This window comes from Syngnathus acus, chromosome 2, assembly GCF_901709675.1.
Source record: "Syngnathus acus chromosome 2, fSynAcu1.2, whole genome shotgun sequence".
Taxonomy (NCBI): Eukaryota; Metazoa; Chordata; class Actinopteri; order Syngnathiformes; family Syngnathidae; genus Syngnathus; species Syngnathus acus.
In genome coordinates, this window is record NC_051088.1 from 7,200,903 (window position 1) to 7,222,928 (window position 22,026).

The window sequence follows — 22,026 nt, forward strand, 5'->3', positions numbered from 1 at the left end:
AATGCAAGTGAAAGGCATGAAGGTGATGGAACCGGAATTATGAAATGAGACAAACATTGAAAGAGATGGTGATTTTTGCACAGAACAGAAAGGGAATGAACGCAGCAGATGGACAAAATAAGGATGTAGCAACTGATGAGGACTGAATTGTTTTACTGAGAGCTGTAGAGAACTGTTGTGTATATGGCACAATATTAACAAAAAACATTCAATTGTACAACTACAAGAACGTTTGATTTTGGAAACTCCAATTCAAGATGACTATATGAACCAATGGTGGGAAGTGCTAATGAGGTCTTTCTGCAAACTGTTCCAACATCGTTGGGTAGTTCAAAGTATCCTACACAGAGGGCAGTGAAAAATAAGACGATGGAGAGGGAGAAATAGACCAACAAGAGCGGAAGTCAGAGAGAAAGTATATGCAGGCAGAGAGGAAGCCAGGTGAGATAATCCAACACGTCAAGTGTTTGTTTGGACAAGGGTAGCAGCAGTGTAGGGGAGGATTATGGGATTACGGCCGGTGTCGATGGTCATGTGAAACGCTTTGGTCATTGCTGAACTCGTTTAGCATCTCGCGGGAAGGAAGCCGAGCTCGGCACATACACCCCTGCATTCCAACCCACACATCTTTCCATGTACTACTTTATCACTCCTTCGGTGAATTTCTCTAATGTCATCCCTTCGTTTTTCTTTTTCTTTTCAATCTTCATCTCACTTGGCTATTCCTGACACTTCATCCCCCTGCTTTTCTGCCACTCTCTCTTCCGGGTGTTAGGCTGCTTTTGCGTGTCTTTTTCCATGTCTCCGCTAATCCAGGAGACGACGTGGAGTTTTCTAAAGAGGAAAGCATTTGCAGTTCAGGTGAAGACACTCTGAAACAATGTCCAGACTGTGAGGAGAACCCAACCTTGGCTTTGGTAAGTTTTGCAACCTCTTGGCATTGACCAAAAAGATTTTTGTGGACTACTTTTACGGTTACAACTCTGCAAGAAAATGTAGTTGATTAGGTACAAAATGTTATTCTGGCCATAAAACAATTTATAAGACCCAAGACTGTACAATTCCTTTCATTACAATTAACACCATAATGTCACGCAAAATAGTAAGCACCAAGGATTAATTACAGATGTGTGTTTCTTGATAAAAACTGCAAAAAGATGGCCAGCAGTTATGGGTAACACCACCCAAGAGGTCATCAAAACATACGGGACCTCAGCGTACCTCTTGAAGCCCCAATTCATCTTGCAAGGATTAACTCCACCCACAACAAGGCCAGTTATAAGCGGAAGAATAATATACTCTACACTGTTAAAGGTCATGTGACATTTCGCTAGCATTTCATCATTGCTAGCCATGGGGATGAATTAACACGATGAACATGTCGAGGCTAAAGGGCCTGTAAAGTCCTGGCGTTCGAGATGAATGCTTACGTCAGGGGCCTCGTAGTGATGTTATGAAATGTACAGATGCTTCGGAGCTTGTCTCGAGCAAGAGTGGGCATGCCTAATGAAGACCAAATTCAGAGCGTGTGTCATTTCGGTGACAAACGAGGCTTCGGGTCGTGCAGATGATGTCATTGGTTAATTCAGTGTATCGTTGCCTCATAATAACATTGATAGGGCGATCCTCTTATAATCACTATGTCCTAAGTACATTCCGCATCATGTATTTGGCAATTCTAAACTCATATTTATTGATACTCGTAGACAGTCTACTTGCGATTTTTGATGAGAATGGTTATTGTGAACGTTTCAAATTAAACACTCCAGTGATGTGCTTGAAAAGAATTTCCCCAAATTCAATTGAATGAAATTAATGGATTGAATTAATTTAATTATTTAATTAATTGAATTAATATTTAGCTAACATTACTGACATACAGTGAGTGTTTCCGCTAAAGATTATGCTACAACTCTCCACAAAAGGGGATGGGGAAAGCTATAATTGCTATGCATTTGCAGGATTGAGCCAACAAATAAATATAAAACAAACAACTTTATAGGGAATAATCCTCTCAATATGTTCCTGTGTGAAGTAAACAATATTGAAATATCAAATGTTGTAAAAAGTCTATCGACTGAGTTAACATCGATATGATATTAATAAAACATATAGAATAGAATATGTACTAGTAGAATGTGAGATTTATCACAATCATATCACAGCTTTTAAGTGACCAAATCTAAGGTAGGGAGCAGTCATTGCTTGAGTATATTTGTGTTTACAGTTTACGGTGTGACTGTGCATGATGCAAGATCATTTATTGCAAATTACCTTGTGGACCCCGAAATTGGGACTCTCAGGACGCCGGCGTTCTCCACAACCCAGTTTAAGAACCATTGCCTTAACAAGTGTGTCATTGTTACGTGCCCACACAACAATGAGTCACCGATGGCGTAACTTCCTTTGCCTGTGTATTCAATTTGCACTGAGTGGTGGTGTGAATGTGGGTGTGAAAGGTTACCTGTCTCTGTACTGCATGTCACTGACGGATGCTCAATTTACGGTATAGTCTGCCTTTTGCCCAAAGTCAGCTGGGATAGACTGCAGTTTTCAGCAACCCACAACACAATGAGTGGGATTAAAATGGATGGATATTAACTGTGGATGAGGTATTTTTACACATGAATGGCTGTACAAAATTGCCTGCCTGCTTGGTAAATGTTTACAATGGCAAGCAACCCAGGTACACATTCCAGATAATTCACTTCCATTATTTCCATTGGAGCAAAAACTGTTCACAATTCTGAATAGTCGTCCGAGCGTCCCACAATGGATTCAGTTCAACCTTACGTTTTCCATTCTACAGTAAATTCAAGTATTTCCAGTGATTGGAAAAAAAATCTGCAGGTAAGCGTAGTCAGTAAGGCAAAAGAGATTGACATCAGACTTTTTTTTCAACCTTTTGTTAATCTAGTTTAGCCCATAAAAATATGCAGACACCCTTGTGTATTTTTTCAGGCAGTTAGATAGGGCTGACATGATTATTACTCTAATCTCACTTCCTGATTGGATTGTACTGCGTGTATCTATAAAGGCAGTGCCACCAACACTTTAACCAACCACACAAAATGTTTTAAAATTTCTTAGCAGTAATTTGTAGGTCTCTATCAAAAACCAAATCTAGATGCCGTTATGTTTTGCAGTTGCCAATATATAGATATGTATCTGTATTCATTTGAATTGAGCAGGAGAGGTGGGCTCAGAATGAGCCTCAGTCCAGACTGACTTGTAAACACAGACCAGCAGCTTTGTCTCAACAGATTAAGCAACCATCACCCTGGCCTTTTACCTATGACATTGCGTGAAGCCCTGCGCATATTCTGCAACACAGCAGCTTGTGGGGACTTAAACTGACAGTTAAAGGTCACTTGAAAAAGCTTTGCATTATAAAATGAATGGCCGTGAACTCATAATTCCTAACGTAATGCTTTAGATGTATTTTCTTAGTACAACATTGTGTTGCTGCTAACTCACACTTTACCCACTGTGTGGGACATGTACAAAAGGTAATGAATGAATTGGGGGGAAAAAAAATGGAGGTGAACCCAGTATGAAATTATTATCATAAATATAACTTCATAACTAAAGACAATCTGGAGGTCTCCTCTGTCTGGCACTAATGAGCAAGGATTAAAAAGCCTTTACTTAGTGTATACTATGCATTCTATGACCTTTTAACCCTCTTTGCATTAGTAAGGATATGATCTGGGACATTATTCAGCTGTTCTGTTGTACTGTTAAAATAATCAAGTACACTTTAAGGCAAGGAAGGCCAACTTAAATGATGGCAGGGCCATTATTTTTCATGAGTGCTACTGCAGGGCCACACTGGACCAACTAATCAGATCTATGAAACAAAATCAAAATAATAAATATGTGCGCTTAAAACAACCCATTTTCCAAATTACATTTCTCAATGCGTGTATAAAAGATCCACTATTCAACAACAAAGCAAGCTAAAAATAACCGCATACTGTGATTTTGAAACTAGAGTATCCAAAAGGAAATCCCTCACAAGCATGGGGTGAATACACAGAAAGGACGGAGCCCTGAATTTACAAAGTTAAAATGGAAGAAGTCACATTTTAGAGGCTTTCCCTCCAGCAGAAAAATGTACCAGAGGCTTATGGATGCTTTATTGGGTGTGATATATCAGTGTCTCTGTGGCTTGATTTCATAGAGGAGATGACCTCAAGCTCACATAGCGCTCAAATATTGAATCTTGTCTTGCTTTGCTCTGTGCTGCTCCCACTCATTTGTTTCCACCACTCAGGGCTGAATAAAAGATGCATTTATACTGATGTGTTCAGTCAGTTTTGTTGCCCCCGTATGCATTTGCAAGTAAAACTTGTCTGAGTAAATAGGATAAAAATCTGTTCAATCTTGTTTTTTTTTTCCTAATACTGTAACAACGTGTCAAGGTACCGTCTGAACAGAACAAAATAACTTTGACCTGACAAGAATTAGAGATGAGAAACAAAAATGACAACAAGAATTGTGATGCATAAACCATGTGGCGACAACAAAAGAGCGTTACTCACTGGAGTCTGGAAGGTGATGTGGTGAGGAGGCTGAGAACAAACAAACCAAATGCTTGTGCAAATCGTTCGTGTGGGGGAAACATGACCTAGGAGGGCCAAGGAAAAAAAATCAAAAGAAAAAAATTAAACTGTGCATCCAGTATTCCACAACATAAATTACTGTAGTTATTTTATGTCGCATTGAAGGCAGTGGTTAGCTCGTCTGCCTCACAGTTGTGAGTTTCTGGGTTTGAATCTCAACTCAGGTCTTCTGGTGCGGAGTTTGTATGTTTCCCCTGTTCTTTCATAGGTTTTCACTGGGTACTGTGGCTTCCTTCCACATTCCAATCACATGCATGTGATGCAAATTGAAGACAACAAACAGTAGTTGTGAAAGTCAGAGTGAATAGTTGTATGTGTGTGTGATCGGCAGGTGAACAGTGTCGGATGTACTTGATCTTTTGTCTGAAGTCAGCTCACCTATTGAGAATGAGCTGAACACGGATGGATGGATGGATGGATGGATGGATGGATGGATGGATGGATGGATGGATGGATGGATGGATGGATGGATGGATGGATGGATGGATGGATGGATGGATGGATGGATGGATGGATGGATGGATGGATGGATGGATGGATGGATGGATGGATAGACAGGTAGGATGGACAGAAGGACGGGCGGACAGGGTCGGGTTGCAGAGGCAGCAGTCGTCGTGTAAACAAATGCTATGGGATAGTGTCAGGATTTGTTTTACTTTTTAGAAAAGTTTATTCTCCACAAATATACAGAGAATAATTTTGTAAGAATGCTGGACCACATAATGGAGGAGAGGTCTTTTTTTTTTTTCCTTCCCTGCGCTCACGTTCATCATACATGATAGAACCTTTTTGCATAATTTACCGTACGGAACTGAAAGTCTTCTTCTAGTCTCAGCATAATACTACTGGAGCACTTACTTTGCACTTTTTTTTTTTTTAATATAATGACTCTTTAGCTCCCAGTAAGATTAAGAAAATGCAGAAACACAAATATATGACATTTCGGTGCTCCCCGTTAATGGAATGACCATGTCAAATTGAAAAAAATGCAAATGAAATACGAATATAGTAACAATGACTAGAAGAACAAGGAAATAAATACTGTATAGCAACAAAAACTGAAATGCAACCAGTCTCTTTGGCATCAATAAATCATATGCATTCAGTGCCTGTTCTTTTCCAGACAAAATGAAAATACTACATATTCATCCAGAGTAGAAAGCAGAGCCTAAATCCCAAATCATGGAGGTGGATGAGAAGCAAACACCATTATTGGCAAAAAGTAGGTTGTGTGTCCAAAGTCATTTCTGCGGGTGTGATTTTAAGGGATAATGTCATGAGCGTAATGGATTTCACTGAGGCAAATCATTTGCTAATAATCCACACCGTACAATCAATCAGACTCCATCCAAATGTAACAAAGTTCTGCTTATTCTTCTTATACACTCGATGTCACAGATTGCATGTGACATCAATGAGACCTGATGAATATTCTTCAATGGATTACCGCTGAAATTTTTATTAGCAATGCTAAAAACAGAAACAGAAACAGAATATGAATGTAGAATGATTTTCCAACTGTTTGTTTGTGCTGTAAATTTGAGGAGCGCACAGGTGTCACCTATGCTCAACATCACGACCATGACTGACTTATTTTTCTGCCGATTGTTTTTCAGGATCATGGTTGGCTGCTGGAGTCTGAAGGAGTGAGAGACTGATTGTGAGTGAGTAGCTCCAATGGCATGGAACAACCCACCACTCAATCTAAAGCCAAGATGGCCGCAATTTAAACACAGGACTAAGCCATCAGTCATCTCTTGCTCTTCAGCTGGCCTTGGAGGACAGGCGACAGTTCCACAGACCCTCCTTGTCTTACTGCTCGCTGGCCTCAGTGCGGCCGGTCCGCCGCAGCCAGCTCGCCCGCCTCTCCTGTCCGGACAGCCTTTTATCATTTTCTGGGGCATCCCCGATTCCTCCTGCACCATGAGGCCGGACCCCGCTTCTTTTGGGATGGAACGCGAGGGCCGTGTGGCCGTCTTCTACGAGGACACGCTGGGAAGCTACCCATATTTTATCGACAAAGACACGAGGGTCAATGGGGGTTTACCGCAGCACACGCGGCTGGACAGCCATCTTCAGAAAACTCAGATGGATTTAGATGCAGCTTTGCCTACGCCCAGGTATCTCGGGCTGGGCGTTTTACGCTGGGCCGAGTGGCTACCGCAGTGGTTAAGAAATCGAGAGAAGAAGGCCGTGTATCAGGAAGCATCGAGGAACTTGCTGAAAGCCTTCTTTCCTAACTGGACCCCGGAGGAGGTGGAGAAGTGGTCGCGGGTAAGAAGGGAGAAAGTGTGGCAGATGAGAGCTGTCAGACATTCACAAAGAGGCGATCGACAAAAACTTTGCAGTGGTGGAGACTAATATTGGATACAATTAAGCCTCCTCTGCAATTTCATAGTTCGAATATTTAGTGAATAGTTGAGTAAGCCTTGCAGTTGTAAGGTTGCGAGTTTGAATCTTGTCCATATTTAAACATTTTCTCACACATCGATGAAATGTGTGGTTTGATGAGGCCCCACAATAGCGCTGATGAAAATGTATGGGCTATCTTTTAAGTTGCCCATCCCTGGCCTAAGGTATTCAGTTCTATCTCTGTTTTTGATTTTGAGAGGGAAACAAAACATTGTTCCTACAATGGCCGCATATCTAGGACGAGTATGCTCTCAATCATCAGAATCTTCCTCTTAGGCACACCTACTAGATGCCTTTGAAGACGCAATGCATTCTGGGGCCATAAACATCAATATTTACGTTGTCAATACTGCCATATCAATATAAAAAGCTGTAAAAACCAATATGCAATTACCGTAAGCTGCAGATTTCTGTATCGTTCCCCCATAAAATCAATATAGTGCAAAGCTGTTGGTAGAACATTATATATTGATGTGGACGATGATGGTTGACAGCAGCTAAATCCGGAGATTTAGGTAATCACAAAGACTACATTTGTGCTGGAACGTTCCTTTGCTGACATGGTAGCGTGCACATTGATGAATGTTTGTGGCAAATGTTGCCAGGTTGGGAACGTCAACTGCTCTCCCAAACATCAAGCACACAATTAACTATGAGTGGTTTGTAAAGCAAGGTTGTGGGTGGCAATAGAGCACCATCATACAAGCTAAGCAGCTGAAAGAATCAGAATTCATTTAAACACGCATTGTTCAATTAAAACTATTCATTTTTTTAAGTTGAAGGGACATTGACACGATATCTAAATATGACTGTTAAGTTGCCCTGATTTTTTCCCAGTTCTTTGCCCAACTTGAAAAAGGGCCTTGGTCCTTAGAACGGAAGAACAACTCAGATCTTCCTCTTTTTCCTTTTTCTGTTTACAGTTTATTGCAAGGTTAATTAGAGGGTGATTAGGTTGATAACCTTAAACAAAGAAAAGATTGCATTATTTCAAGTTTAACTAAGTTCAGTAATTGCATACATATATCAGGGAAATATGAAGCATAAGTACAAAAACTTAACTGAGTGTTTAAACATAAGTATATACCAAACATAAACATCCACTTTGCCTTTGTGAATACTTTGATTGATTGATAAACACACAAATAAATACATATAAATACAGCTTGTAGTTCAAGCCAAACATTTCAAACAAACTAAGCATTAACCAAACTTAGAACTATAGCATTCAAGTCCATTTCTTACCACTTGTGTGTGACCAGAAACTGAGGAGTCTCTTTGGGGTTTTTTTCTTTGCTTTCTTTGTTTAAGATTTTTTTTCTTTCACTGTTTGTTCCCCCAACTCACATGCTGGTCTGCAGGCAATTTGGCCATCCCTGGCATCTGACAGAAAGTTTGGTGAATTGTGGCGTGGCTGTTTTTTATCTGCCCCCTGCAGGTTTGGAGTGGATAACTTGAATGCATGATCTTTTTTTTTGGTCACTCACACACACATTCACATCATCACTCACACACATTCACACCGTCATATGTGGGGATCGAACTCACGGTGTCGGCACACAAGACAAGCGAGTGTACCCCTACACCACCAGCCACTCCCTTGAATGCATGATTGGTGCCTGTCAGTTGACGTGACAATGACAATCAGCCATTCTGTTTACTTTTTTAAATCAAGTGCACTGATAACAATTACCGAATTTCAATCTTGGCTCTGTTAATTCTGTGCTTGCATGGTTATTTATTTATTTATTTATTTATTTATTTATTTATTTATTTATTTATTTTGGGGCAACTTAATAATTAAATGTATGACAAATATGCAACGTTTAATTTTCTAATTACTATATTATTTCTTTCATGAGCCCCGTTGAGGAGGGTATGGCAGAGATCATGTTGAATATTGTCAAAACCATTCACATGTTGGAAAAGCAGTCATTTATTACATACTGAAACTGATTATTATATCCACTGTTACATGTACGTATATCAAGTCCACCCACTGTGGTTATTTAGAGAAAAGTCTATCATTCTGTGCTGCCGGCACCTTGCAGAGTAATCCAAACTGATCCCGTTATCTGATGATCTCCACTTGGTGAGGCAGAATTAAACGTGAGGTCATTGGAACAGAGGAAATCAAGAAAAGTTCAGACCAAAAGATATTGTTACTTTTTCACCATGTACTAACTATGTTGTAAGAGTGAATCTATTATGAACTGGACATTGTTATATAAATACTGAAAATGTATAGCAAGTCCTTTTTGAGGACATTTAGCTTGTATACAAATGTATGAGATTTAGGGACACTGTAGTATTACAAGGATGGAAACTAAAACACCTAAATGCATCAAAAACCTTTTGAACAGGGTTCGCCAGCTGAAACATAAAAGAGTAAAGAAATTGTTGCGGACCTCCCTCTGAGTCCAGATGCAACTCTAATGGATCATCACACAATAGAAACATGTACTGTTGTCAGACAAGTCATTATTGATGGCCTCCTTCGGAACAACATGTTCCAGTGTGCTCAAGGCAATACAAAAATTCATTTTAATATAAGAAAGTTGTATAAGTCCATAATGGGAACATTTCAACTAAAGTGGCACGTTAAATAAAAAAGTTTAATAAAAATATGATGCAACAATCGTACAAACCAGGATTACATTATGAACATTTATGGATTATATGCTTGGGGCTTTTTTTAATGGGTCGACTCACCTCAGAGGTTTTTCACAACTGCATAGTGGGTCTCACAAAACCACTGCCTAAAAATTGTGTCAAGGCTTTTCTTTATTGTTAAATACAAAACAGAAATACAAGATGCCGCCTACTCACAATATAGAACATTTTTGACAGCGATCGGCCAATACAAAATTTGGTTAAAAAAATAAAAAGGACGGCCAAATATGACCTAAAGTAATTCTATGCCCTTGTGCCAGGTGGACTTTGAGGCAGCAGCCCAGTCAGTAATGATGGAAACCCTGAGAGAAATCAGACGGCTGCGACCCAAAGCATTGTGGGGCGTCTCCCCTTACCCGAGCTGCTACAATGGCGATTCGGCCCAAACCGCGTTAGCCAACTACAGCGGCCAGTGCCCCCCTGCTGAAAAGACCCTCAATGATGAGCTTCTCTGGCTGTGGAAGCGATGCTCCGCCCTTTACCCTCTTCTCACCCTGGAGAAGCTGCAGGTGGGTGAAGCCTTTGGGCTCAAAAATTTCAATGTTTTGATTTGATTTTCCTGTTGATATTTACCACAAAGGTGAGCGGTGTCAGCCTTGTTTTCATCACGGGCCGCATCTTCGTTCAGCAAAGTATTAAGTATGCACGAGTAAGCCATAGATCAGTGTTCAGTATGCACATTTCACAGGTGGGTTCGCATCTGCTGCAACAAAGGAGCCAAATGTAAAACAAATTGCTGATGTTTTATCAACAACAGATGGAATGTTTTCTTTTTAGGAAAGCGCACCATCAATGGTTCATCTTCTGTACAGGAAATGAAGGTGTCAAACAAGTGTAAACAAGACAAGAGAAGGACACCAGTATTTTTGGCTTGCCAGAAGCTTTGCTGCACTGTGCATATTTACACAAGCTTATTTTCAACACATCAGGACTTTGTTTTGATTCCAACTTTGTCCAAATATGTCAGGTCATATCCTCAAGATTCATGATCATGTATTGCTTCTGGTTTTTGTACAAATGTATCAGCCTGACCACTTTTTGTACAGGGTGGAACATCCGGAGGGAAGCTTTATTTGACCAGTCAAATCCAGGAGGCGCTACGAGTTTCCTCTCTGGCTGGAGTATCGTTCGATCTTCCCGTGTTTCCACTGGTCAACAGTGTGTACGCCTCGACCAACACGTTCCTTTCTCAGGTGGGATACATGTGCGATTTGGACTCACATGATGACAGAGGCCGAGTGCTTCAATGTTCCGAATTCATAGGTCTGAAAAGAGGTTTTTAAGGCAGGGATGCATCATACGAGGTCAATAAGAAGGAAATTAGAACGATGACATGCCACAACATGGTAACGACGCACAGCTTTTCTATTAGCCACTGCTTTGGCCTGTCGAAAAGAAGCTCCTCCCCTCACTTCAGCATAGTTGCTTGATGACAAAAGACCACAAGATGCCACCGAGGCACTATTATAACATGACAAAAGGATATTTCAGGAAGTGCACAAAAAGTCTTAGTGTAAAGAATGTTGCTGGCAATCCAATACGGGAAACATTTTCAGTGTCTTTGCACCTTGTCCTCCTTCAGGCAGACCTGGTCAGCAGCATTGGGGAAAGCGCTGCCATGGGAACAGCCGGGGTGGTCATCTGGCAGAGAAGTGAGACCAGGACCGATGTAAGACATTGTCTCAGTCAGTAGTGATTGCATGGAAAAGGAAAAACATAGAGAGCTGGATTAATGGAGAGCAGAAGTAAAATGTGACTATCATTCAAAAATCAATAAATAGTACAGTTGCAAATAATAGCCGACAAAATGTATTTGACAATTAATAAATGTGTCTATGGGTGCATTATTTATTTATTTATTTATTTATTTATACCTGATATAATTTGATAATGCATCCTGTATTGGCCCGTTGGGAAACAAAATGCCATTTTGAAGATAATAAAATATAAAACAAAAATAAAATATCCCACCTTCATGATTTTTGACTTCATTTTCAAATAAACATTATCAGTGACTGGTGGTGGACTGAAAAACCCCCCAAAAACTTTACTGATCCATGTTGACTGCAGCTTCTTTGTCTATTGTCAATACCAAGAGGGATCTTGTAGTGTTTGTTATTTTTCAATTGAAACTGACATCTCTTCAAGGAAATAATACAAAAGGGGAAAAGGTTCTCATTCAAATCAATTTCAATGTGTTTGTGTGTCTATATGCAGAGAGAATGTCAAGACCTGGCAGAGTTTGTCCGCAAGCTCTTGGGACCTTACTCTCTCAACGTAACCACAGCAACCGGCCTCTGCTCAGCCTCCCTTTGTGAAGGAAAAGGCAGATGCGTCCGTCAGAATCCAAACAGCTCCGCCTACCTCCACCTTCCACCGCCCCCTGACGTGATAGAGAAGGTGTCAGAAACAGTGATTGATGATTGTTGCAGTCGTTGCAGGTGTTACACATACTGTAGAAGGCATTTGGTGCATGATGATAATGATGTCCTTATCGAGGCCTCATTGAGCCATTAATGAAAACGGACAAGCCCGTTTTAAATGTAAATCAAATTCTAGGATGAAAGTCGTGCTAGCTGGCTTGACATGTGGATGTAGTGCACCCACACCTGTTCACATTTTTTTCCGAGGGAACCAAATTCCCATCCTCTTTCCTGTTTTTCTATGCATACTCCAGTTTCTTTCAGCCTCCTTCCAGATTCGTAAAACATGCATGTTAGGTTCATTTCAGTTTCTAAATTCTCCACATAAGGTATGAATGTGAACATTTGTCTATACCTGGGGTGCCCAAGTCTGGTCCTTGAGATTTCTATCCAACCTGTTTTAGATGTTTTCCTACTTCAACACGCCACGTGATCAGATCACCAGAAATCTTTGCAGAAGCTTGGTAATAGTTCTGATCATTTCAATTAGGTGTGTTGGTGGAAGGAAATATAAAACAGGCTGGATGAGGACTCTCGAGGACTGGACCAGATCGCAGTCCTGGACTATGCTGTATGTCCCTTGCGATTAGCCAGCAGCCAGTCCAGGGTGGATGAGCAGAGCGACTCCGGCTCACACTAATGACAATAAGCAGAATAGAAAAAGGATGGATGGCAAATATTTTCATTTTCAAGTACTGAATTATAGTCCCGCCACTAAACATTTTCTACCGGCAGGCGGAAGCAGCCAAAGCCACAGACGAGCCCGATCCAGACTTTAAGGCAGCTGAACCGGACCCAGCTGAGATGTGGAAGAAAGACTTCCAGTGTCAGTGGTACAAGACTACAGATGGGGACGTCTCAGATCAATCCCCTAAAGATGGAGCCTCTGTCAGTGGGACACTTGAGCAAATTTCCAGAGAGCTCGGAGGGACTGCAGCAACCTTTACAACAGATTCCATAACAAAAGGTGCCTCCACGATGGAGCCGAGTGGAAGCGCTTCGGCACCGATGGAGCCGAGTGGAAGCGCTGCGGCACCGATGGAGCCGAGTGGAAGCGCTGCGGCACCGTTGGCTTCAAACACTTTCAATGTTTTGTTGTTGCTGGTGACTGCTTGTTTTTTGTGAACTGAAGCAAACTTCAGTTATGAGGATTAAACAGATGTGCCTTTAATCAGGACAGCAGACATATCATGCAAGTCTGTACAAAACTTTCTGAGGATGTGCCAATGCACAGTGATACTGTAGCACTTGTCACTTTTTTCCAGTTGTGGTACTGTACTGGTGGAAAGCTGGTTGATGAGCAACCTTAACAAAAAAGACATCATACCACTGCCAATAAAACTGATTCCAAACCAACCAAATCTTGAATAAGTTCTTTGTTATCAATTTATGTAATCTGCAGTGTTTAAAATTAAAGGTTGAATCATTCAATCTCATAGGAATTTACATGGGTGTATATTTTGCAAGGTGCCTGTTATCATCAGAGCTAACATATGCCTATTGGGCCTTAAGAAACATTTAAATCAGGGCTTCTATTTCTGAAAATTATTTTTTTATTTGCTACTTCCTCTCAAGGGATAATATAATCAATTGAAATAAATAGTACACTACAAATAGAAAATTCATATGAAAAACACAAAGTGGACGATTGCATATTAGTTAAGCGTTTAAGTAGGTAAAGTAACAAAAATAAACATTTGGATTCCTTTTCGTATTTTATGATACCCTAGAACAATAAATAAGTATATAAACACTGGTACATAAAACGAAATGGTGAAATGTTTTCTTAAAAAAACAAAACAAATGTAGAGATGAATAATTAGGAATTAAACTACCAAATGTGAACATGCAATAGCTTAACAAAAAAAGTATCTACCTTATGTGGGTTTCCAACTGGGTCTTAGGTAGTTTCCAAATGGGGAATATTATGTCCGTCCCACCTAGGCCCCATGTGTATTTGACTATATGGGCTTGAACTGAGGATCTGAATGCTCCTTGTGTGGGTTCCTGCTGGACAAATTATATGCAACCCATGTAGGCCCCATTTGTGTTTGCCCATTTAGGGCTCCAAGTAATTTTGGTGGCTTTGATGTAGTCGTGCGAGGACAACGGCAATGCCAGGTGACAGAAGACTTGATCCAATTTGGAAAATACTTTTATTAAACTAGGGTGCATGAAAACAAATGCAAAAAATAACCAATGGCGAGGATGTGCAGAAGGTTAGACAGACGGACAAAATGATATCTTGAGGAATTACGACAAGACAAACAATTCCAAAGAGTCACATGTACTTACGGTGGCAAGAAGAAGAAACAAACTCCACAAGCACATGGAACATACAAAGAGCATGCGCTCAAAAACTACAAGGCACATGGAAACAAGCGATGCAAACATTTGACACCAGCTCATTGCTGAAACTGCCCTTAAATAGCTTCTGATTTGGACTAGGTGCCAGGTGTGTCGCCCAGGCAAACCCTAACCCTAACCCATGCCCACCTGGCCCAACCTTTATTGCACCCACCACGTTTACCCAGCTCGACCCCATGCCCACAAATCCGAAATGTGGTCGATAAGGAACCCAGTACCTTTGCCCACTTCTAGTCCATATATAAGACAATGTGGGCTAACACAGGTGTGCCCAGGAACAAAACCAGATGAAACCCATAACCACTTGGTACCCAGGAAACCCGAATTTACCCCACTTGAGGCACAACTGGGACATATCTCGAGTCAAATGTACTTTGAATGTCTCTGATCTTGCTCAATAACAACGCCCTGAAGAATACAATACTATACTAAGCTCGTTGACGCTCTCCAGTGGTAGTGGGTCAATTCTGCATCAACCTCACCCAATCAGGTTTGGGACACGCCGAAGCCGGCCGGCCGCCACATTATCACCTAGGTCATCACAAGGCAGGGTGAATATAAATTTGGTGAGTGGCCCACGCTTATTGTACAGCTGATGCCAGCACGATTAGGCTTTGATGAAAATGTTTTTTTATGTAATGTTCCATACTGTAAAAATAAGTTATGTTAATATTAAACTTAAAACAGACGAGTATCTAAGTTTGTTACAAATCACAAAGATGGGATGTACACATCCCATTTTCCATTTTTTTTTTTTCATCATTCGCAACTTCTTCACACATTTTGTATGAAATTTTTAAAGATTTTTCCTGCAGCTTTGCATACAAATGTATCTTCTCTACTATGGCCAAATTCTAATTTGTACAACCTCTGAACCTTTTGACTTTAGATTTCCACCTGACTAGAAATGATGGTTTGTGCATGCACCTTTCTTCAAAGCCATTTTTAATGTCAATTTCTGGCCAATGTGTGTGTCAGTTGTCCAAAATCCTTCTCCACACTTCTAAAAATGTGTTGAATGATGAAACCCCATCAGCTGAATGGAAACGTCACATCAAATGTGAGTCAACAACCAAAGTGAATTTATTGAGTGAAATGTGATATACAATATATGATGCTCCATGATAGGAAACTGGTGACTTTGCAACCAAACGGAAGCAGCAGAGATTCCTTTTTTTTTTTTTTTTTTTTTTTAACATTTCATTTGCACGGTCCAAAAGGCGCATTTTGTTATCAATTAATCTGCAAGTGAATCAATTTGTTTTAGTGGTTTATTGGGTGGACACTGCAGTGGCTTAGTATCATAGTCATAAAAATAACAAAATAAACATCACAGAATTGCCTGTACTGGACAGTTATAATGGCATTAACTCCAAAGCTGTAATTGTGTCTGTCATTGGCTGACAAAATACAAACAAGTATTGCCCAGGCAGCCACCTGTGACGAGTCTTAAGGTTACCAGTTTAACAAAAAGTGTGATATCGTGGGCAGTGAAACATCAAGAAAGAAAAGAAAGAAGACATTGACAATAAAGCAGACTTTGACTTTGATCAATCACTAGCTTTCATTTACCCTTTGACTAGCAATCAAGAAACATGGCCCATGTCTGCTAAATGGCGCTTTGGCATCTCCAAGACACAAGTTTGCAACATAATAACCAAATAAATAAAAATAAATACAAGCAGCTTTCCGTGATGCTCACCTTCCCCCGTTTGGCCTGCAGTGAAGGATACGGGTGCCTTTATTGCAATTTTTTAAAAATAGACTTTGTTTGAATCTTCCCAGCCCAAAGAAAATAAAAATGACTGTCCTTGCAAAAGTGACAAACATCACCCCCCCTCCATGTGAGAAGGAGAGGTTAGTGCAACCTGAACAAAGCTGACTGGACGGATACGTTTCCTCCTTTTCAAAAGTCTCAGGTTCGATACACAAACGTGATTATCGTTAAATAACGAGCAAGGTCCAAATAATCCAGCATGCCTGGTACTCCGCAAAGATGACCCCAGTAGTAAAGAGCGCAGGAAGGTGGAACCCCCGGGGTATGCTTGGTGTCAGGGCACAAACGGTGGCTGGAGTTACTTGCAGATGGCCTCCAGCGCGTCCAAGGTCCTCTTGATGTCTCGTATCTGCGCTGCCAGGATGCCGATGGGCCGCATGGAGCGGTCCAACTCCTCACAACGCGCCATCAGTGTGTACATGCCCTGTGGGGAACATGAAGCGGGACTTTGTCAAACACAATTAGATTTTTGCATATGGGAACGGTGATGTTGGTCTTGTCAGAATACGGCCGATCACCTTAATACTCATGTCCACAGACTCCCCCAGGCTGTCCACTGAGTCTCTGTATGTCTGAATGTAGCCCACGCTCAGAGCCGTCATCTGCTCAGAGATGCGGGGACAAGGAAGACATCATTCGGTAAAACCAATCATGGCGGAGGAAATGAACAACATGTTCACAGGTCGTCAAGCCTTACATTCTGGATGGTTCCATTGAGGCTGCGCATCATCACTTCCACACTCCGTGCCACTTCTTGAGTGTGCTTCTGCAGGTCAACAAGGACGCTCGGATCAATGGGCGGAATATCTGCCGGTCGTCGTGACAACCCTCGGCTACGGTAGATGGGACCTGAACAATCCGCTGCCGAGAAATTCACATTTCAGAAATTAGAAGGAGAAACCGAGATCAGATTTTCTTTTAATTTCAGATGACAGACGATATCTGTTTTCCTATCAGTGAAAATGACATTTTACAATTATTAAATTGACTTAGTTTTTTTTTTTTTTTTTATCGTCTTCTGTAGTCTAGCACAATTGTACTTTCCCAAAGGACATTTGGAGTCTCTTTACATTCTGACACGTAGTAGTTGAGAGTCCAATCACCACCTAGCGGCGAACACTGATTAATCGAGTTCCACGCTGTCCATAATGTGACAACCTATCCGTAGAAAAAAATTCTGTTGCCGTCATTTCATTTTGAGTGCCTAAGATGATAAAGGGCGTAATATTGCGCACTGGAACGACTTTAAAATTTTAAATCAGCGGTTCAGTGGTTTCACTTTAAAATATGGTGTTAGGTTTTTGTTGATTCCACGACAACCGAGTCGATTAATACTCTCATGTCTGTGTTGTCACTCTTTGCCAAACACATTTTCTCTGATTTATTTTACTTTCCCACTGTAAAAGATAAAATAAAATAAAAAAGAGTTGTGCAGGTTAGGTCACGATAATGGTGACAAGTTTGGAAATCATTTCTCATTTTATATGTATCACATAGTCTGGCATTTGACTACTTATATCCCCCAAAGCTGCAAAGGCTTTCCAGATAAACACATAACGGAGAAACAAATGTCTTTGTTCCACTTTATACTCACAGTCACTGCAGTCCAGACTGGGCTTTGAGCTCATCTTGATCTTCTGCTCCAGGTTCTTGGTAATGAAATTGGTGAGGTCTCCCTCATGGCTGACTGTGCCCTCCAGCTCCAGGGCTGAGGAGATGGTTGCCCGTCGACCCTCGGATTGGCCGCCTCTGCCTGCCCCCCGGGCCCCTGCTCCACCTAATGAGGAGTGACCGACATATTAGGTTTAAAAGTGGAAGCCCTTAGTAGATGTTTAAAAATCCTGCTTGTACCTCCACACGCTTGGCTGATCTCATCCAGGCTCTTGCTGTCCTGCATCCCTCGAACGTTGCGGACCCACACCTGGGCCATGACGTGAGGGGGGCAGGGGGTGTCGTCGGAGGGGAGAAGAGGAGGTGGCGGTGGGGAGGAGGTGCTGGGACCTGGTGCTGAGGAAGAGTAGTGACGTAACGACTAGAACGTATGTGCAGAGGGGAATCAAGGAAGCAGAGAGGACTTTAATTAGCATGTCAGTTACACACATTTAAACAAAAATAGCCGCCGAAAACCTCACCTCGAGCTCCTTTCTCTCTCCCGTGGACTCATTGCGCCATTTCTTGTCATTCTTCTCATCCTCCTCCTCATCCTGTTTCTCTTTCCCCTCCTCTCCACTGTCCATGTCTGTGGCGATCGGATGTCCTCTCCAAGACGAATGTTCGGACAGTGCTTTCCCTGAGCGGTCCTGCCGCAGAGGCCACATAGCGCCCAAGCCCGCAGGACAGACGACATTGTCGTCGGTGTGTGCAGTGCGTGTGTCCTCAGAGGGGGAGAGGTCCATCTCATGAGATGAATGTGGAGAATAATGACCCATTTCTGTGTCCAAACAACGCCGCTCATGAACTCCGATTTCTGCACCCACGTGGTTTTCTGTGTGTCCGTGGGAGGCATCCTCTGACCCCTCTTCTGGAAAGTTCTCCTTACGCCGCACACAATTCAACGAGTCTGCGACACGAGGAGTGTTTTCCGAGGAGGGAGGTGTCGCTACCCCATTTGCCATTTCTGGCACCTCTGTGTCAATCACAGGGGAGCGACTCATCCCTCCACCCGCTGGAGAAGAGAGAACATGTTACATTAGTTTGTTTTTAATCAAACTTCTAATCTTCTTTTAATCAATCTTTTCATTCCTAAATCAGTGATTCTCTAAGGGTGCAACAGTGACAATGAAAAAGACCCCCATTTTGCAATAATGCAAATTTTGGTTTGTGGGATGAGAGCTTTTCCTAAAGTGCATAGGGAACACTGGACTACGGTACAGTACTTACAAATTACCGTACGTCGCTGCTGTGGGAACGGAACTTGGTTGTAAACTCAGGACCCCCCCTTCAGCCTAAATCACAAGTAACATAGTTCAAGTCAACGACAGTATACAAAACTGAATGTGACTATGTAGTCATCAAAACTGCGCATCGCCGTCTGTTAAAGGGCTTATCAAAGCCTCCTATGCATCTGGCTCCAGCTTTATGACTGTCGTTTAGCTAAGTAGTAGCCTAGATCAAATTCAACTTTATTAGCACTAGCATGAAATCACATGACATCTTATCATATGATAATCTATGTCGTGGCGAAGTCGCCTCGTCGTTTAAGGAAATGGTGAAACACAAACCACTGTAAACGAAATCGCATTAAGAGGGAAACTGAAATGCTGATATTGAAAATGCTGCTATTTGGCCGCCCTGTTAGCTGTCTGTAAATACATGGAGAGTTGCTTCATTTAATGACATTTAGCATCTTAGCATCGACCGGCTATAGGCCTCTCAAAAGACAATGACGATTGCATGCAGCTGCGTTAAAGGTGCATTCTATGGAATCTATATACAAATAGTCATATTTGTTTTCATACCAATTCGGCACTTAATTCGATGATGTAAACGATCACTATGGTTGTTTACGCTGTCATGAAACAGAGCATCTAAAAGGTCCGTTCGGAAACTCCTTCCCTGCAAAGAGCAACGGTTTGGGTTCCGCCTTGAACGAAAATAAATTGTTCCGCATGTATTTTTTCCTTTTCTTTTTTCTTCTTTATGTTATGGGAATATAGTAAAAATTAAAAAACGGAATTATAAATGGAAAAACCAAGTATTCATTAATTTCTCCCCTTTATTATGACTTCTTTGGTATTTTATTATATTCATTAATAATTTGTAAATAATTAATGTATTTATTTTAAGTAGTAAAACAAAATTCAATGCTAACTAATTAACATAATATATGTAATTTTGTATTATAAAAAAAGTATTACTTTTTTACCAAATTCAAACAAATGGATGGATGGATGGATGGATGGATGGATGGATGGATGGATGGATGGATGGATGGATGGATGGATGGATGGATGGATGGATGGATGGATGGATGGATGGATGGAAAGGTACCTATTGAGGTGAGCTCTTCGCATGTAATAAACTTTGACCACTGTGTGGCAGTATTTGCAAGGTTACCAAATGGATTCAGTCTTCTAAGGTGGCCTCATACCTTTGTTATAGTCCTTTAATGACCCTCCTGGTTTATTTCTTTGGCAAACGTGCTCATGGGTCCAGGAGGTGGCCTATTGCACGTTTTGTGACAATTTCACATTCTTTCACTATTTGGTTTTGTGGGGGAAGTTCTGTCTCCTGCAAATACAAAAAAGGCCTTTAATTACGACGACCAGAGCCAATGTTTTTCTACATTTTCCAAATTCATTGCGAATTACTGCAAATTTTGACTGCTTCAAAAAAACAATAATCAAACCAGAAGCAGCAACTTGTGGTGCTACTGGAGACTTCTGAGAATCAGATACTCCATCCCGAGAGGTGGTCCCATCTTCTCGTCAAGACTGCAAATTAATATAACCATCATTCCATACAGTAAAAAACATAAAGCTATTATTTTGTTTTCACTAATAAATGCACCACTTCAACAACAAGCCACCAAATTGCCCTTTTTACTTTGTGTTTGGCTCTGTGCATGTGTTGCATGTAAACTCCCTGGCCCCACATAGACAACTTGTATACTGCGAGCTAATACTAATCTACGCTAACGCTGCAACTCAATTTGCCTCTCGGCTTTGACGTGACAGCTTCTGTGTAGGACTCTCTCACTTGAAAATGTCAGATCTTCACCAAGCTTACCTGGTCAAATCATGGACAGGAAAAACTAGCTATTAAAATGTCCAACCATCCGTATTCTATCGTGCTAGTCCACCCACAGTTCAGCTGGAACTGATCCCTGCAAAATTTAGGCAAGAGGTGGGATGCATGAGCCAAGGTCCAAACCCCCCAACCTCACAACTGCGAGGCAGACATACTCAGCACTAACGCACAGTGCTACACAATAAAAAAGTCACTTATACATCATTTATCCCCTTTAAAACTTGTCAATTAGACATTTAACAGGGTTAAATATGCACACACAGACACACATCACATTACATAAGAGATATGAAAAGACTTGTGCTGGCAGTAAAATAAATGGCATGAATAAAAAGCACAAAACCCCCTTTGTGACTTAATAAGCGACAACCGAGAAAAGTGGTGCCTTCATCATTTTCATCATCTCTTTGCAATAGGTTACATGTGTGCACATCATAAATCACACTGACTTGCCTGTGCACTGTGAGCCCTCTAATGAAATGGTGCTTGACATCATTTAAGTGAGTGGAAAGTCGGTGTACGTGAACGGACGGACCGCCGCTGCGGCTGCTCAGGGAAGACGAGAAGGGAAAGGAGGAGGAGAAGGACGTCACCTTTTGAAAGGGGAACAAGAAGGAGTGTAATGTAGCCCAGCTGCTCCCTCTTTGTCGTTGGCTCGATGTCAACGGGAGAGCGACCACTTGATCCCATTTGCTCCCTTTCCAGTCCTGTGACAAGCCTCAAAGGCCGCGACAATTAACCAAACACAATTACATCACTCCAATAGGTCCGCTCAATCGTTTTCACAGTTGCCCCTCGAAAAAAAAGGAAACTCGCTTAGAGGCCAATCTGATCAACCAGCAGCTTTTGGGAATACCTCAAAACACTTGGAAACATTTGCCTTGCAAGTGAGATCAGCTTGAGATGCCATTAAAGTCATACAATACTCATCTCAAATCATCTCTCCTAATAGAAATGAATGGAAATGACATTAATCCATTCCAGCCGCTAACCCCCCTGA

At 41.4% G+C, this 22,026-nt stretch overlaps 2 protein-coding genes across 3 annotated transcripts; one reads left to right on the forward strand and one right to left on the reverse strand.

Annotated features, from left to right (window-relative positions):
* Window positions 1–577: 577 nt before the first annotated feature.
* si:dkey-72l14.3 (Glyco_hydro_56 domain-containing protein) lies at window positions 578–13,445 on the forward strand. The gene is made up of 7 exons (XM_037245875.1): window positions 578–917; window positions 6,242–6,899; window positions 9,971–10,219; window positions 10,757–10,903; window positions 11,293–11,379; window positions 11,928–12,110; window positions 12,869–13,445. Exons 2-7 carry the CDS (start codon window positions 6,303–6,305, stop codon window positions 13,256–13,258), a joined length of 1,653 nt encoding a protein of 550 aa, XP_037101770.1. The 5' UTR covers window positions 578–917; window positions 6,242–6,302; the 3' UTR covers window positions 13,259–13,445.
* A 2,820-nt stretch (window positions 13,446–16,265) lies between these two features.
* Window positions 16,266–19,840, reverse strand: borcs6 (BLOC-1 related complex subunit 6). 2 transcript variants are annotated; one of them, XM_037243423.1, is made up of 8 exons: window positions 19,736–19,840; window positions 19,158–19,222; window positions 18,410–18,942; window positions 18,129–18,309; window positions 17,872–18,054; window positions 16,975–17,138; window positions 16,796–16,879; window positions 16,266–16,701 (listed from the first exon to the last, which is right to left on the reverse strand). In XM_037243423.1, the coding sequence occupies exons 3-8, from the start codon at window positions 18,929–18,931 to the stop codon at window positions 16,576–16,578; spliced, it is 1,260 nt and encodes a 419-aa protein (XP_037099318.1). In that variant the 5' UTR covers window positions 18,932–18,942; window positions 19,158–19,222; window positions 19,736–19,840; the 3' UTR covers window positions 16,266–16,575. The 2 variants fall into 2 exon arrangements, with proteins under 2 accessions (XP_037099318.1, XP_037099326.1); XM_037243431.1 differs by having other exon boundaries at window positions 19,158–19,224; window positions 19,753–19,825.
* Window positions 19,841–22,026: the final 2,186 nt, after the last annotated feature.

Excerpts from the sequence above, each read along its gene's own strand:
- si:dkey-72l14.3 (XM_037245875.1), top strand. The coding sequence starts at position 6,303 with ATGGCATGGAACAACCCACCACTCAATCTAAAGCCAAGATGGCCGCAA. Across the intron at positions 11,380-11,927 it reads GAAGTGAGACCAGGACCGAT|AGAGAATGTCAAGACCTGGC; the intron begins GTAAGACATTGT and ends GTCTATATGCAG. Across the intron at positions 12,111-12,868 it reads CCCCTGACGTGATAGAGAAG|GCGGAAGCAGCCAAAGCCAC; the intron begins GTGTCAGAAACA and ends TTCTACCGGCAG.
- borcs6 (XM_037243423.1), bottom strand. The coding sequence starts at position 18,931 with ATGAGTCGCTCCCCTGTGATTGACACAGAGGTGCCAGAAATGGCAAAT. Across the intron at positions 18,055-18,128 it reads GATCAGCCAAGCGTGTGGAG|GTGGAGCAGGGGCCCGGGGG; the intron begins GTACAAGCAGGA and ends ACTCCTCATTAG. Across the intron at positions 17,139-17,871 it reads CAGTCTGGACTGCAGTGACT|CGGATTGTTCAGGTCCCATC; the intron begins GTGAGTATAAAG and ends ATTTCTCGGCAG.